Below are 14,721 nucleotides of genomic sequence, written 5' to 3'. Positions count from 1 at the left end.
CTCCTCTTCCTTTCTTTTCGTGCCTTTGCTTCCAACCAAACCATTTTTCTATTCAAAGGGGGACACTTAAGGATTTTCTAATTAAGATGAAATCATATTACCTCTCACACCAAGTACAGACAAAATGTTCTAGCAAAACTCTTTATGTGGTTTATATTTTTCGTCCCTTGTATTGATAGTCTCCCCGAGTTCCGAAAGTTTTATTCGTCCGGTTATCTCTGCTCTCCACCTCGTTCTAGACTTGGTACAGCCCTCTGCGGTGCGTAGGAGGAGGGGGAGGAGTACATAAGTTTCAGCACAAGGGGTGGGGCTTTTCAGTCCTCGAGGCGTCGGTGGTCGGCTGTCTTCTGTTTTCTGTTGCTCGGCAGCCGTTGTGCGCGTGCGCGGACATGGCTTCCAACGGTAAGAACTCGTGGGGGGAGGTGAGCTGATCCTTGGTCTCCTCGCGCGTAGCCTAGGTTAGCATTCGGAGGGGCCCGAACCCCTTTTTTGGGTCCCGGAGTCGGGAGAAAAGTAGTATGGACGGATGGCTTGTGGTCGGGTCTGGGAGGAAGGGGTTTCATCCTCGCGCGGTCTAGGCGGGAAGTAAGCGGAGGGGGGTGGGCGGGGAGAATAGGCCGCTGCCGCCATTTTGTCCCGTGGTCCTGGCGCGTTAGTGAAGAGCTGATTGGCAGCAGTTTTTCTGTGATCTCCCCTTTATTTTTGGGAGCTAAGACTTTGGCGACTGAAATGTCGGGCTCATAAAGCAGCGGAGGAAAACACCGTTCGTTGCCTTCCTTCGCTGCTAGCTTTTTACTCCTTCCCGCTTTGTCGCAGTGCCGCATCCGGGCGATTCTGGTGCGCACGCGCCTTGGATCCACGCCCTGCCCGGGAGCGGAGGCCTTGTCGGGATGTGTGTGTCCCTCGCCCACGGCCGGTTCCCAACCCAGTTTTTTCTGAGCTTTTCTCTAGGAACCTTCACACTCTTACGCGCCAGACCTCTTTCAGCACTGTAGTTGCTCTTTTCTCATTCTTTTTCCACGCTACGGCCGAAGCTTTGCTCTTCAACAGTGTGCAGCCACGCTGTCGGCCGGGGTGAGGAGGTTTGCAAAACACACGGTCCCTCGTTTCCCGCTAAGCAACGGTCCCAGTGGAGATTCCAGCCCTTTTCTTGCTCGAACTCCTTTCTTGAAGTACTCACACAGTACTCTCTCCCCTCCAGCACTATGAAGGAAGGCTTGTGATTAGTTTTATCCCATTCCTGGAACTTCCATTTATGAATGGAAAGAATTCTTTTTTATTCTGAAAGCGGAATTCCTGTTCTCTGCTAAAGCTGTTCTTTGATAATCAATGGTAATAATTCTTTAATTTCCCTGGACGTTGTAATTTTTAAACCTCATTGCAATCCCATGAAAAGTAGGGCAGGTAATTACAAATTATTAAAAGATTCAGGAAAATAAATTACCCACTCCAAGGTTTGAGAAAGTGTCCAAAAAGCTGCCCACTTTGTACTTCTAGTACAAAGCCTGGTTTCACATTTCGTAGAATGAAGTCATCTACTCCTTTGATTCTAAAAGGGTCTCAGTCCCTTGAATTTAAAGAATGTGAAATTGCAGGGAGAATATTTTTTTGAGAAGTTCAAATTCAGTAAAACATTTCCTGCATTTTCTTTTGTCTTTGTTTTGCTTCATTTTTTGATTTTGGTCAAGAAACATTGGGAATTCATTTTAAAGAAATTTTCACTGATATTTTTTGTTTTCACATTCATTTTCCAAGTCTTGCTTAATTTCTCGATCCCCAAAAGCATTCATTGAAACAAAGTATAAAAATGGGGGGGGGGTGTGTGTGTAAAAAGACAAATTGGTAAAAACCAACCAACAGCCCCCTTTCTATCACCTCAAATTAGATAGTAATTATTTTATTATGAATATCCACACCCATAGTTTCATAAATCTCTACAAAGAAACCAAATAATATACTCTTTTTGGAAGGCATAACTTTTATTTCTTGATTTGTTCACTTCATTCTGCATTAATATGAATTATACTTGTCTGAATTCCTTATATTTTGTTGCCAATTTTTAATATCTTGATATATGTGTGTATACATATACACCCATATATGTGTGTGTATATGTATATATGACTTTGGAATGTTTCTCTGACAGACATACGTGTGTTTTTCTTTAACTTTCTTGAGCTGTTTAGCATCCCTTTTTCTAGTCTTAAAATGAAGGTAATTTTTTTCACTTAAGTCTTTTTAGAGGACTGATCCTTTTCTTCCCTCTTTTTTTCATTTTGCTTTTTTGAGGTTAAGTTTTAATATAATATTGTTATTTTTCCTTTTCCCAGTTACATGTAAACAATTTTTCACATTTGTTTCTAAAACTTTTGAGTTCCAGTCTCCCTTCTCCCCACCCCCTTTAAGAAAGCATGGGAAGTTATACAAAAACATTTCCATAAGCATGTTGTGAAAGAAAACATCCCCCCCTCCCCCCAAAAGACTCCTCAAAAATAAAGTAGAAAAAAAATAATGTGCTTCTGAGATTAAATTTTTTGAAGTACATGGAGGGAGGGTGTCTGTGTGTATGTGTGTGATATATGTATATAATAAAGAGTAATTGCCTTTTTTCCACCCCTTTACAGAGTACACTCAGCCAGCCACACAAAGGTGAGTATGGCAACAAAAAGAAAACACTGGTGGCAGGATGTGCATGTTCAGTTTTCATTTTTTTGATAATCATGTTCTTTTTCTAGTTATGGGGCTTACCCTACCCAGCCTGGACAAGGGTATTCCCAACAGAGCAGTCAGCCCTATGGCCAACAGAGTTATAGTGGTTATGGCCAGTCAGCTGATACCTCAGGTTATGGTCAGAGCAGCTATGGCTCCTCCTATGGACAAACCCAGAACAGTAAGTATTATCAGCTTATTCTGGATACCTATCTGAACTCATTTAGAATCAGTATTTTAGATTTCAAAGGAATTTAATAGTTTGACTTTTCCCAAAATTTAAAAACCCTTTTGTTGCGTGTTTTCATTTTTTTATTTTCTTAAAAATCACTCCATCAACTCTCAAATATAATACACTGTGATTTCCTTTTATTTCTTAAATGTATTATCCTTTAGGTTTTTTTTTAAATTTCTCCATTATTAAAAAAAAAAAAAGCAAAAAGATAAAAGATGTTATAGGTTCTCGTCTACCCAAGTAGATAAAGATTAATTTACTTTAAATTTGGTTTAATATTGCTCACACTACTCAAATAAGTGGTTCCATTTTCAAGGAACTTTTAACTTGGGCAGTACTTAATATGTGATGAAGTGTAAGTGATCACTAGTTTAGGAGATGCTTCTAGTGTATGAGGAGCAGGCACTAGGTTGAAATAAGGAACAAAAGGAAATGTAAAAGTCAGGATGACTAGGGATTATTTATAATAGAATGTGGATGTATAATAGTTTTGGAGTAGCCATTATGTTGAAAGGGAATTAAAACTTCCTGCCAGAGAAATTGAAAAACTATTTACTAAATAATTCTTTTTTTAAAATTTCATATTTTATTTTCCAAATACATGTAAAGAATGTCTTTTTTGTTCCATGTTTTTTCCCCTCCCCAAGACAGCAAGTAATCTGATACAAGTTAATATGTAATTCTTTTAATCATTGCTGTTTGTCACAATATATAAGAAAATCAGACAGGAAGGGGAATAATCATGAGAAAAAAATATTTCTTGACCCACTTATTTCTTTCCTAGGTTCAACATGGTTTTTGATCCTTGAAAAAAATGAATTTTTTTTTTCCCTTTCAGCAGGCTATGGTACCCAATCAGCTCCCCAAGGATATGGTTCAGCCAGTGGCTATGGCAGTAGCCAGAGTTCCCAACCTTCTTACGGTCAGCAGTCATCCTATCCTGGCTACAGCCAACAGCCAGCTCCTAGCAGCAGTTCAGGAAGGTGAGTTTGGAGAAAATAGTCAAGATTGAGTGTACATTATTGCATTAAGGATAATATGAGATTAGAAGGTAGAACAATGGAAATGGAGATGAGGAACACTTATACAGGTTTTGATTTATTTTCTTTGCTCTTCTGTAGCTATGGTAGCAGTTCCCAGAGCAGTAGCTATGGACAGCCCCAGAGTGGGGGCTATGGTCAGCAGTCTGGTTATGGTGGACAACAAAGTTCCTATGGACAGCAGCAAAGCTCCTACAATCCCCCTCAAGGATATGGCCAGCAGAACCAGTATAACAGCAGCAGTGGGGGCGGTGGAGGGGGTGGTGGAGGTAAGACTCCTATTTTTAGTCCCTCACCTTTAATCCCATGCCAATGAAATTTTCTAAGGCTCTGTATTCCTCTGCCACACAGATCTGTTATTGGTCCTAAAACTTGAGGGTGATCTTCTAGTGTTTGAAAGTTTGTATTTGTTCCCCAAGTTCACCTTTAACTTAAGGGTTTTGAATCACCTCTACCTAGAATCTAGTATCTTCCTTTCTTCCTAATAGGTAGCTACGGCCAAGATCAATCATCTATGAGTGGTGGAAGTGGTGGCTATGGCAACCAGGACCAGAGTGGCGGTGGTAGCAGCAGCAGCTATGGGGGTGGCCAGCAGGACCGTGGGGGAAGAGGACGGGGTGGCGGAGGCGGCAGCGGCAGTGGTGGTGGCTACAACCGTAGCAGTGGTGGCTATGAGCCCAGAGGTCGTGGAGGTGGCCGTGGAGGCAGAGGTGGCATGGGGTAGGTGTCTTGTGGGGAGCTAGGGAATAATTTCTAAATGGGTGGTAAGGGTTGCATGGTTTTATTTCCCTTTGCTCAAGTCTAGTCCCCAGGGATGCATGGGATTTTTGGGGTTTGGGGGGAAGTGGCTGTCTCCTCATTTACCCTTCCTATGCTAGTTTGATTTTGGGGGGACCTAGGGTAGGTGTTCATGCCTTTATCTTCCCATGACCCTACTGAACAAAAGGTGAGAAGAAACTTAAGTTTCATCTCCAGGGGAAAATATGGGTTTAAATGGTCTGGATTGTAGTTACTATGTATGTTCTCATTGTAAAGGATTTGCCCAGCCCTTGGCAGAAATTATAGAGAGAATGGTATCTTCCTCTGCCAGGAAATGAGGGTGGGGACTCTTCTGTTATACCCATCATCCCACATGGCTTTTATCTTCTGAAGAGTTGGTTGATAAGAATCCCCAACAATTGACTGATCCTAATCACTATGTGTGTGACCTTATAACTGGAATTAGCTGTGTTCACTGAGTTGCAGGCCTTAGAGCAAATGCTCTTGACACAGTGGTCTCCGGTCTTACTCACTTTCCCCTTCTCCCTTGGCTGCTTTCTTTCTTGAATATTATCAGTGTGTCAGACTGGATTTCCCTTCTGCCCTTTCCCACATAGTTTCTTTAAAGCAAAACCTCAGACTTGACATTAAAAACATCTGTCAGACCTGGTGATAACATGGTCCTGAGTGACCCCACTGTCTCAATGTCTTATCTTTTGAAACTGGGGAAAAATTGTCAGTGTGTTTTTGTCTTAAAAGAAAAAAACAAACAAAAACAAAACAAAACTTTTTGAGTTGTACTTATATCAGGTAAGTATTTTTCATGGGTGGGCGGGGGCAATTAAAAAACCATCCAAAAACAGGAAATCTGTGTGTTTGATGCAAAACTTAAAAAAAAAAAAAAAAAGCAACTGTTAATGTGACTGTTAACTTGCTCTGCATTTTATGTGCCACAGGTATGAAAGGTGACATTGCAAATACTCCGCTCTTCTCACAGTGTAGAAGGGGTGACCCCTGGGGGGGGAAAAGACCAAAAACAGCTCAGTAGTTAGGATAGGGCTTAGCTAAGAGTTTGTCTCGCTTTAAGGGGAAATCGCCTTTGGTTTTGACTTCATGAATGGGGGTTGGGTTTGCTTGCTGCTTTCAAAGCAAAAGTACAAAAATCACTTGTGTTCAGGGCTATCCAAGCCCAGTGTGAAATGTCTTCTGGGTAAATTGGGGACAGGGTTTTTAAACCAACTTCTCGGTTTGTCGAAACCACTTACTACAAGAGGAAAAAAAACCAACTGCCACAGCGGAAGAACGACAAAGGAAAATGGGTCATTTTTTTCCAAAGGAAATGGAGATTATACATATATAAAAACCATAAAACAAAAAACCAAAACCTTAAACTGTGTCTGAGAAACTGCACACATGTGTGTGACATGCTCAAAGGTCAGATTGAGGGGTGGTCAGGAAGGAATGTATCTTAGTAGCCACTTGTTTCTTCTCCCAAAACAAATATCCACATTGGGGAGAGTGTACAAAAAAAACAAAAAAATCCCCCAAACACCCTGTTGTAGCAGTTGGAAGCTTCATGTCCTTTCTTCTAACTTGTCTTCTCCAGCGGAAGTGACCGTGGTGGCTTCAATAAATTTGGTGGTAAGTGAACAGAGTTTCCAAAATTCCCAACCCCCGGCAATGCTTTGTCTGATTGTTCATTTGCAGATGTCTTCGTGTTTTTTTAAGTGTCAAAGGTTTGAAGTGTCCAGAATCACCTCCAGCAGGGTTGGGATATAGAGTGCCACCTACTGCCAGATTGTGTTATAACCTCTGGAGAGGGTGAAACAGTTGCCTGGTACCAAATTGGTCTGACTGGCTGACTTTTCTCAAAGGGTTGAGAATGTCAAATAGACTTGGAAGGAGGGTGGGTTATAAAAACACCCTTTTAAGGACAACTTATGAGATCCTCTGGAGAAATTGTGATAACATGGTGCCAAACTGGCTTTAGGATCTTTTGACCTGTGTTTCTGAGGTTAGAAGAATATTGAACAACTTAAATGTCTTAACTTCCGGGGGAGGGCCATGAAACATTTGCCTGACATAGAAGGTGTATATTTTTCATTTAGGTACTGAATGGTATTACCCAATTGTAAGATATGTACTCTAGCTTTCCCCAGGTGGGATTAGCAGCTAGTTTGGGAAGGAAGGTGTGGACTACTTCAGGAAAACTGAGTGTATGTGTGGCTCATGGGAAATAACCAGGTCTTTTAAAAAAAAAAAATAATGTGACTTCATGAAAAAAAAATGGAAATTTTAAAGTCTCCCATTAAGCTGGAAACTTTCTGGTCTGGTTGACACATGGTTTCTTGAATTGTCACTCAACATTTAAAACCAAAGGCTCATGTGTTTATGAATTAGGTGTGCATTCAGTGTGTGTATATGATTTTTTTTGTACATGGTGAATTCAGATAAATACTGGTCACAATGGTCTCTGGAAAGAAATAGAGGCTGTAAACATGGAAATCCAAGATTTTTCTGGTCTGTTCCCTGGGACATGCTATTTTAAAATACACACAGATATTATATGAATGTATGTGGCTTGGGAAAACTTTACATGGTTTAAGAAAATGGTTCCTAAAAGCTGAAGCAATAGTAAATGGTTTCAAGAGGGGAAATATCTTGGTTTAAAAGTTTTGGAGAAGTTGGATGCGCATCATGCTCCGGTGGTGAATACCCTCATCTCTCTGGGTTGAGAGAATGGGGCTAAGCTTAATAGCATTTGATCTGGTAAATACAGTGGGGTTCCTCCCCCTTCCCCCCACCAGCCTGTGCTAAGATTTCCCAGCCTGTGCTGGGGAGGCATTGTTTCTAGAGTGTGGAGTTACCCCTGTGGGGCTCAGGTTAACCGATCTTAAAAGACAGGGAGGGGTTTGTCTCCTCCCCAGCCCTGCTCAGGGTTTTCTCCTCTGGGCACCAAACCCAGGACAGGGTTTGGGGTGAGGCTGTGAGCACATAAACCTGGTTACAGTTTGCAAGAGTGTGTTTGGATTTGGTGTTTTTGTCTGAATTTTGTATTTCTGTTCCTCTCTCCTGACTAATGGGTATCTTGTTTTCCTTTTTTTTTCCATGTCATTGAAGGGCCCAGGGACCAAGGATCACGCCATGATTCTGGTAAGCTACAAGACATAACAAATGGGGGAGGTGGAAGTTAACAAAATAGAACAGAGATCCTTAGTGGTTTGGTTTTCCATGTTGAAAGTATTTCTGGGAACAAAGTAGGTAACTAAAATTGTGGGGTTAAAGGGCCTCCTGCGTGCCTTCTCCCACATCCCCCTACATGGTGAAATTTAGGGGGATAAAAGGGCCAATGAAATGAAACCATAATCAATTTTCTGGTATAGAGTAAGAAATGTAGTTTGAATAGAGAGAAAAAGGCCTTTTTAGTATTCTGATATTAGAGCAAGATGGTTAAGGGAGAGTTTAAATTATTTTGAATGGAATCAGGTTATTTTCAGTTAAATATTTTCCTCTTGTACTTAAATTACATTCTCTGAAGGTGGAATCAATGCATGTTGGAGCAAATTAAATGTGAAGTGTTTAATTTTTTCTTTCTCTCCTTTGTCTCATTTCTTCCTTGCAATTTTTTTTTGTGTATGTAAATTTTCCTAGCAGAACAGGATAATTCTGATAATAACACCATCTTCGTCCAAGGCTTGGGGGAGAATGTTACCATTGAGTCTGTGGCAGATTACTTCAAGCAAATTGGCATTATTAAGGTACTAGAGGGAGCATAATAGAGTGGAGAAAGACAACCTGAGTGTATGCAGGAGAAAGCTGAGTTTTACAGATCTTGGGAGAATTGTAAGTTTTTTTTTTTTTCTTTCAGACCAATAAGAAGACTGGGCAGCCTATGATCAACTTGTATACAGACAGGGAGACAGGAAAGCTGAAAGGAGAAGCTACAGTATCATTTGATGATCCCCCCTCTGCCAAGGCAGCCATTGATTGGTTTGATGGTGAGTATGCAGGAAAATGACAAAATAATGACTCGCATCTTAAATCTAAATTATGCTTAGTCATTAAGAAGTTGGTTATTTTATTAAGGTCCAACAGATTGTAAATATTTTTCCTATTGGCTTGATTATTTTGTCTTCAAGGGTAGAAATCAAAGCTTCCTTTTTTAGTTCTGGGTACATAGAAATCTTTACTAATTAGTAAACGTCTTGAAAAAGTAACCTATGATGAAATGGTTGTATTTAGATTTTCTTATTTTTCTTAGGCAAAGAATTTTCTGGAAACCCGATTAAAGTCTCTTTTGCTACACGAAGAGCAGACTTCAACAGAGGAGGTGGCAATGGCCGTGGTGGCCGTGGGCGTGGAGGTGAAGCTAATATTTAATAATTAAATATTTAATAATAAATAAATATTAATAATTTTCAACAAATATTAATATATAATAATTCATAATTGGAGATTTGGCATGGAACAAAGGTCAAGGCAGTTTTGATTCTGAAGCTGCTCCTGGCTTTTAGTAGAGAGATTCTTGGGTGTGTGTATTATAATATCATTTGTACTATGTGCCAAGGCATTGTGTGCTTACATGCTAAAAGAGGATAGGGGATAAGGATTATTTTGGGAAATAATTACTACAATTAAAATAGGGAAATTCTCTAAAATAATAGCTCATTTGTGGTATGAGATGTTCAGAAGTTGGGGCAATACAAAACTGACTATCCTTCCCTAACTTCTTTTTAGGACCCATGGGCCGTGGAGGCTTTGGAGGTGGTGGCAGTGGTGGTGGCAGCCGAGGAGGATTTCCTAGTGGAGGAGGTGGTGGTGGAGGGCAGCAGCGAGCTGGAGATTGGAAGTGTCCTAATCCGTGAGTAAAAACTCTTAAATCTTTATTTAAGGATTCTCTCCTGGATCTCTTAACTCTGAATAATCGCAAACTCTATTGTTCAATTCTTTGGTAATAGTATTTCATTTTACCTTTTTTGCCCTTTTAAGACTGAATCCCTGTTTATGGTCTTTTAAAATTTGTATTCCTATCACTTAGCAAAAGAAGTGACACATACGTATTAAAGCTTTTTTTTTTTTTTTTTTTATTTCTCTTGGCATATACAAATCAATTATAGAGGCAAGGCAACACAGCCTTATTTTTCTTTTTGGTGAGGCAATTGGGGTTAAATGACTTGCTCAGGATCACACAGTAAGTGTTAAGTGTCTAGTAAGACTGAATTTGAACTCCATTGGTCAGTACTCGATCTACTGTGCCTATATATAGCTGTCCCTGTTCATTAAACTCTTAATCACTGAATTCCCAAGCTCCCTCAACTCTTAAATAATTTATCTTTCTCTCACTTTTATCCTTAGCACTTGTGAGAATATGAACTTTTCTTGGAGAAATGAGTGTAACCAGTGTAAGGCACCTAAACCTGATGGACCTGGAGGGGGACCTGGAGGCTCTCATATGGGTAAGGGTTGTAGGGGAGGGAGCAGGGGGAAGGGGGGTGGCAGAAGAATTGGTCTGGTGAAAGGGGAAAGGGAGAGATAGAGGATGGGAGGAACACATTAAGTCTTTTCCCTTATTCAATTTTTGTTTTCAGGGGGTAATTTTGGAGATGATCGGAGAGGTGGCAGAGGTGGCTATGACCGTGGAGGGTACCGAGGCAGAGGCGGGGACCGTGGGGGATTCCGAGGGGGCCGGGGTGGAGGGGACAGAGGTGGCTTTGGACCTGGCAAGATGGACTCAAGGTGAGTAACTTGTTGAGTTAAGGGAGTTGTGATTTTGGGGATGGGATTGTAAGAAACAGTAGATTTTAATCATGTTAAAAAAGTTAAGAACCTAAAGAGTTTATATGTGAGAAAAGCCAAGATACATCCTCATTCCTCATACATTATGAAGGTCTGTATCCTGAAATAGGGGAGGGTAAAGGGTGGAGAGGGAAGGCTTACTCAAAAAAGATTAAGCACATAGTCCTATTGATAGTGCAGGGAACAGAAATGAAAGTGACAATGATTCCTTTTAGTGATGGTGGTTTTTGATTTTGATTCTTAACAGGGGTGAACACAGACAAGACAGACGGGAGAGGCCGTATTAGCCTGATTCAGGCATCTCTGGACCATCTTTCCTTCCAGATCCTACTGTTGATCCCTTTATTTTGTAACCTATCCATGCAGCTCCCTATCCTTGTTTTGTGTCGGACTTTGTAATTGTAACCATGTCCCCTGCTCCCATTAAATGCCATTGTTTTAGTTATCAAGTTCTTGTTCCTCTCCTGGAAGAGAGGAGTAGGGATACTCCTATCCATTTCTTCCCCATCTCTTAGCTACCTATTTGAGCTAGGTAAGTATCTGAGGCAGAAAATCATAGATTGGACTACCATTTAAGAGGAAAATGTGACTAATCAAAACCCCATTTTTCAACATTTGTAATTCCTCATTAGCATTTGCTTAGACCCTATTATCTTTCTGTCTCTTAATTTCAGACCTCTAAAGGCTTTTTATAAAGCTGCTAAGTTAGGGTTTTGTGTGCATATTAGGATAACAAGCTCTTAAATTGGGACAAAATGACTTTTAGACCATTTGGTCAGGACTGGGCATTTCTTATAACTGAGATGCATAACTTTACATTACATGATGGGGGCAAGAGATACCCAGGAAAGAGTTGGAGAGTACTTAATTAGATTTGAATAATTTGTATATTGTTTCCTCTATAGGCCTTTTCTGCTTTTTTGATGGGGTGTTTTTTTTTTTTTTGAGCATTAGGTAAGGCAGGAGAAAAACTTTACTTGGCTCTTCATGTTCCAGGGCAGGGGAGGGCTATGGTATCTGGGATGGGCATGAAAAATGGTCTCTTCCTCTACCCTGGACTCTTGGTATATGTATATTTTTTGGACAGAAAAAGTTGTCCTTACAAGAACAGTTTGTCTTATACTTCCTGATTTTTCACTGTCCCTGATTCTTGACTGTTGGAGCATTCTATTTCAGGAGAGCTTAGAAAAAGGCACAATTGAGGACTAGGAATAGACATGGTTGTCATTTACTGTCACTTATACCTGAACTTGAAATAGTTTCTTTAAATGAAATTATTACCATTTTTACTGTCATGGTTATACAATAGAGAAATGTTCCTCTTTAGCAAGCAATAATTGGACTCTTTGGGAATGAAGAAAGGGTTTCATAATTGAAAAATTGTCGAATCATTTTAATTTGGAAATGACAGTGAAGGTTCATATAATTAGGACTATTGGAAAGGTAAGAAGTAAATATTATCTGTAGAGCTAAAGTCAATGCAAAGATTTTAAAAGTATGTACTCTTAAATTGCCATTGGGGAAGGAAGAGAATGAAAATCAGGGTATCTGGCTTTCCCTCCTAGCTTTTATCAAATTTAGATCCCAGTCCCATTTGTGATAACCATTGTGATATTGAAGATGAACCAGAGAATTTGGAGGACTTAGAAGTACTTGAATAAAAATGAAACTATTCCTGGTAGGCGTATACCTTAAAGCAAAATGAGTTAACTGAAGGAAGACCACCTGGGAGTCAATTGAGAGCCAAATCCTTCCAATCTATAGGAGTGATGTAGGGATTCAGTTTGTACTGTGGGGTTAGAAGCTAGGCTCTAAATTCCTATCAATTGTGCTTTGAGACCAGTTAGCAATATGCTCTGTGGCAGCCTTAATTAACAGTCTTACCATTTTTGGATAACTTAACAAAGAGGAACACAATTGTTAATGTACCTAACTCTGGAAGTTCTGTGTAGTTGGGGCTATGTCTTCCTCTAATTTGGTGGCTCACATTGTTACAATCAATTTACCAGTGCTTTTTTCTAATCCCAGAAGACAGGAAAAGTAATGCTGGCTCATTTAGAGAAACAAACATATTGTCTTGAAGATTGTTAGATCCTCAAAAAATAAGTTTCTGCTTATCCCAGTATTCTACAATGTGAAAAGTACTGGTTTATATTCCCTGGGGTCAAATAAATACATGAGTGTACTGCAGGCTAAAAATTAACCAGTCCTTAAAAGTAATACTGCTGTGTTTCAAGTTTTATTAATTTATCCTATGGTATGCCTCTGCTTGTCAGGGACCTTCCTAAAACTGCAGGTAATTTTCCAGGTGGAGTCAGAAGGGAAATTGGTAAATTCTTGCCTACCTTGATATTAATGCAACCTTTTTTTTTTTTTTTTTTCAAATTGTCAATTAAAAAAATGTTTCCCCACCTCTTTCTCCCTGTTCCTGGGAAGAATGTAACAAGTATAGTTGAACAAAAACTAACTATTCTCCCCCCTCAACATTCCTCTCTAGTAAAAAAAAAAAAAAAAAAAAAATCCTCTCTGGTCTTTTTGGTAGAGTCCCAAGGCTGGGGGGGGTATGTTAGGTACAGGAAAGGTCCCTTAACATTGTTCCAAGTAACTTGGGTAACTTAAGAACAATTGTTTATCTATATTGCTATTGTATTGGCTGTCTTAAATCATAGGGAAGGTGGGGTTTTTTGTTTGTTTTAAAATTTCCTGTGTTACACTGACTTGGATTTTGAAGTCAGTCAAAACCCCCAGGTTATTTTTATGTGAATAGTGTATCATGAAATTGGTTTATAACTTTATTTCCTTAAAATTCAGCTCATTAGAGATCTTCCTATAGGTTCTGGAGAACCCATTGGTCACTATTTTTACCATTCAGTTGGTTCTGAATATCCAATTATAATCATTTGGGTATTCCTGGATGTTTAGAATATCATGTTGGAATATAGGTGGGCTAAGATATTCCCATATCCAGTTGACTAGTGAGTAAGTCTGTTTAAAAGGAGGATATTAGTCTGGCTTGATTTTAAAACATTTTGGTTTATTTTTGTATTGGTCATGTTCTTTCTGCCAAACCTTCAGATTGAAATCTTTTGGCAATAACAGTTTGTATACGAACCTACTCGATGTTGTGGCTTGTTGTCATAGGAGTTCCATGACTGCTATGATGAAGTTATTACATAGGATCTACGTTAGTTTTTCCATTAAAAATTAGTGTACTTAGGGATCTTTTGAATTTAGTGCTAAACAGTTTTTATATTCTAGGCTCTGCATCATTTCCATATGCATTTTGTTAGGTTTTTTTGCATTTGTCATTAATATTTGAACACATTCCCATTTGATGGGCACATTTTGCTTCTGTTAACCGTTATGAAGTTAATGCAGTAAATATTGTATATGTTAAACATTTGCTTCTGGAAAATAAGTTTTTCACATCTATGTTGTTCCCTGTTGTGGAACTTTTATTGGGTTGGCATTATAGTGAACTTATGCTAGCTCATGGGATCATTGTTCTTTATTCAAAAAATTACTGATGTGTGCTCTTAACATTGATTTAATTGCATATTCTTTTCCCCTCACCTATTCAGCAAGCCATCCCTTAAAATGAAAACAGGAAAACAATAATTGATAGTATTTATGACTGCACAGCTCCTCTTCAACTGTGTGCAGATGTATGCTATTATATTGTTGATAACTGGTTCACGGAACTTTTCTGCTTTTTTTTTGAAAGTCACTTCTGAACTTCATTTATGATGAATATTTGCTTAAAAGTTCAACTATTACCATATATACCTTTAATATGGTTCAAGTTTGGTGATTTTGTATTAAGATAAATAGGTTATTGTCTCTATCTTACTAATTTTGAGTTTATTCAACTTTCCCCTCCCTTAAACACATTTGCTAGATCCTTTGTGGAATATATGAAAACAAGAAATCGGGTTGGCCTGAAGGGAATTTTCACACTAATCAGATCCATTTTCCATCTTGAAGAGAAGCAAAATAGAAGTGGCTTAGTGTTCTTTTCTCTTTGTATTGCCCTCTAAGATGAAAACATTCTTTGCCCAAATTGTGTATTGTGGACTTAAAAAAACACTTTACTACACTATGAGATTGTATTTTTACATCTTAGATATCATTAATTCCCTTAGTATTTTTAAGGTTTAGCGTTCCATCAGAAGGCAGCTTCTC

The 14,721-nt window shown here is 39.2% G+C and overlaps 1 protein-coding gene across 4 annotated transcripts; it reads left to right on the top strand.

The window, feature by feature from the left end:
* The first annotated feature begins 296 nt into the window (after nt 1-296).
* On the top strand, nt 297-13,937 carry FUS (FUS RNA binding protein). 4 transcript variants are annotated; one of them, XM_051998628.1, is made up of 15 exons: nt 297-402; nt 2,625-2,649; nt 2,736-2,890; nt 3,786-3,927; nt 4,066-4,253; nt 4,473-4,704; nt 6,350-6,384; nt 7,864-7,896; nt 8,398-8,501; nt 8,612-8,741; nt 9,005-9,106; nt 9,481-9,604; nt 10,099-10,199; nt 10,332-10,479; nt 10,787-13,937. In XM_051998628.1, exons 1-15 carry the CDS (start codon nt 390-392, stop codon nt 10,824-10,826), a joined length of 1,572 nt encoding a protein of 523 aa, XP_051854588.1. In that variant the 5' UTR covers nt 297-389; the 3' UTR covers nt 10,827-13,937. The 4 variants fall into 4 exon arrangements, with proteins under 4 accessions (XP_051854588.1, XP_051854582.1, XP_051854566.1 ...); XM_051998622.1 differs by having other exon boundaries at nt 8,395-8,501; XM_051998606.1 differs by having other exon boundaries at nt 3,783-3,927; nt 8,395-8,501.
* Nucleotides 13,938-14,721: the final 784 nt, after the last annotated feature.

Source organism: Antechinus flavipes, chromosome 1 (assembly GCF_016432865.1).
Source record: "Antechinus flavipes isolate AdamAnt ecotype Samford, QLD, Australia chromosome 1, AdamAnt_v2, whole genome shotgun sequence".
Lineage (NCBI taxonomy): Eukaryota > Metazoa > Chordata > Mammalia > Dasyuromorphia > Dasyuridae > Antechinus > Antechinus flavipes.
Note: the sequence above shows the minus strand (reverse complement) of the source record. Positions and strands in the feature narration are given on the sequence as shown.

Coding starts and splice junctions, on each gene's coding strand:
- FUS (XM_051998606.1), top strand. Junction 9,107..9,480: donor TGGTGGCCGTGGGCGTGGAG/GTGAAGCTAATA, acceptor ACTTCTTTTTAG/GACCCATGGGCCGTGGAGGC. Junction 9,605..10,098: donor GATTGGAAGTGTCCTAATCC/GTGAGTAAAAAC, acceptor TTTTATCCTTAG/CACTTGTGAGAATATGAACT.